Below are 2205 nucleotides of genomic sequence, written 5' to 3' on the forward strand. Positions count from 1 at the left end.
GAATAAGAAAAAAGGCAAAATATGGCCAGCATCCTCCATTTGCTTTTTTAAGAGTTACTGAGTGAACAGAACTTTCTTTCTTTACATATACAGCTGATCTAAGTGGTTTTTGTTGTTGTCGCTGTCGGTTGTTTGCTTTTTAATACGGCTAACAGTGGGATTCAGTTTAAAAGACACCTTGAAATCTTAGAAGCAGCACACACCAATTCCTCCCACCCTCCCTCACCCTCCCCCCCCCCCCCCCCAAATCTAATTGGTTTGAATGGACAGAATGATCCAATTCTCCATTTTAGGTGGGCAGACGTTTGTAAAAGATCTTAGAACTTTTGGCCTCATTTATCAGAAAAACCTAAAAGGAAGGAGGCCTTTAGAATTTCTACTTGGAAATATAAGAAGACTAGCACGCAAGTTCAAGTCGTATACTTTTAAATGAGCTTGTTGAAAGAAACGTTAACAATTCCAAAACGAAATCAAAACGAGTTTTAACTTTTTCCTCTCAAAAGCACACACACACACACGAAAATTATGGAGAGGAAGTCAACAGGAAATTCTTAAAAGGTAAACACAACTCTTCCTTGCACTAGTCCTTGGGTAGTTACGTAGAACAGGCTCTGCTTCTCCATAGCTTCTCTGAGAGCGGATTTTGGTCCCAAGTCTCTTGGTGCTTAGTATCTGCTGCGGCCTCCCCCTCTCTCCGCGCGGCTTCCCAGGCGGCCTCCGCCTCGGGGGACCCTGCGGCCCGACCCGCCGTAAGACTCGCGCGGGGGCGGACACCCCCTCTCCACGGACGGCGGCAGCCCGCGATCCGCTCTGCCCACCCGGTCGCGGCCTCTCGAGTAGCGCTCGCTCCGGCCGCCGCCGTAACCGTCGCGGCCGCCGCCATAGCCGTCGGGCGAGCAGCCGCGGTACTCGTCGTCGTAGCGGCCGCCGCCGCTGTAAGATGGCGGGGGCCCCCGTGCGGGGGCGGCGCTGCGCGGGTCCGCGTAGCTCTCGAAGAGGTCGCGGTAGGAGCCTCCGCTCGGGTGACCCGCGTAGTCGCGGTCGCGCCCCCCGTAGCCGTCTCGGTCGCCGTAGCCTCTCGATGGACAGTCGTCCCGGGCGCTGGAGTGGCCGTAGTCGCGGTAGGCGTACTCCCTGGGCGAGGGAGCAAAATCCCGGGGGTCGCGGGCGCCCGGATAGTCGCGGCTCGAGTAGCTGTCTCGGGGCGAGTAGCCCTCCTCCCGGGGGCCCAGGTAGGGGTCCCGGCGCGGGGACGGCGGCTCCCGGCGCGGCGGGCCCGCATAGCCGTCTCGCCCCCGCGCGGCCGGGGCCCGCCCGCGCATTCCACCGCCGCCGCTGCGAGCCGGGCCCGACGGCGCGGCCCTCTTCGGGGGCGGCCAGGCCCTGCGCGGCGGCGGCCCGCGCTTCATGGGCAGCAGGGCCCGGGAGGGCCGCAGGTCGAAGTCGCCCGCGTAGCCGCCGTCATCCTCCGGGCCGCCCCTGGACGGGGGGTGCCGCGGGCCGCCGCTGCGGGCCCCGCGCAGGCCCCTCGGGCGGCCGCGGCTGCGGGACGGCGGCGGGCCCCGCCGGCCGCTCTCGAACGCCGGCTTGGTGGCCTGGGCCACCTTGATGGCCTTACCATCCAGGGACTTGCCGTTCATGTCTCTGGCGGCGGCCTTGGCGTCTGCCGGGCTTTCGAAGGTGATGAACGCGAAGCCCCTGGACTTGTTGGTTTCTCGATCTTTCATCAAGAGCACCTCGTCGATGCGGCCATACTTGCCAAACGCGGCCTCGAGGGCTTTCTCGTCGGTTTCGAGGGTGAGCCCGCCAACGAAGAGCTTCCCCGGGCGATCTGCCTCCACCATGTCTGCCGGTCGGGTGGTCTGTGGCGCTGAGGGGCGAAGGCGCGGCACGGGTCGTGGCCTGCGAGCCCGCTGGCCGAGGGCGGCTCCTACCGGTCGGGCGGCGCGTCGTCGCGGAGCCCCCCGGAACCACAGTCGCCGCCCCTGCTGCGCAGGCGGAACGCTCCGGTTTGTGCCTCTCGGGTCCGGTTCCCGCAGCCTGGCTGGCTCTTGCTGGTTGTGATTGGCTGGTGGTGCGGGGAGGGCAGTCCCTCCGGCATCGAGGGAAGTTGGCGGTTTGGTGACTTACTTTCCAGTCATGAAACTTAGACTGATGAACCTATCCTTGGCTTCAATTCTTTAATTCACTCCTGAAAGCTCGGCT

At 62.9% G+C, this 2205-nt stretch overlaps 1 protein-coding gene across 1 annotated transcript; it reads right to left on the minus strand.

Annotated features, from left to right (window-relative positions):
- Positions 1 to 422: 422 nt before the first annotated feature.
- On the minus strand, positions 423 to 1972 carry RBMXL2 (RBMX like 2). Its single transcript, XM_057750643.1, has one exon. The coding sequence runs from the start codon at positions 1842 to 1844 to the stop codon at positions 666 to 668; it is 1179 nt and encodes a 392-aa protein (XP_057606626.1). The 5' UTR covers positions 1845 to 1972; the 3' UTR covers positions 423 to 665.
- Between the last annotated feature and the right edge of the window lie 233 nt (positions 1973 to 2205).

This window comes from Hippopotamus amphibius, chromosome 9 (assembly GCF_030028045.1).
Source record: "Hippopotamus amphibius kiboko isolate mHipAmp2 chromosome 9, mHipAmp2.hap2, whole genome shotgun sequence".
Classification (NCBI taxonomy): domain Eukaryota; kingdom Metazoa; phylum Chordata; class Mammalia; order Artiodactyla; family Hippopotamidae; genus Hippopotamus; species Hippopotamus amphibius.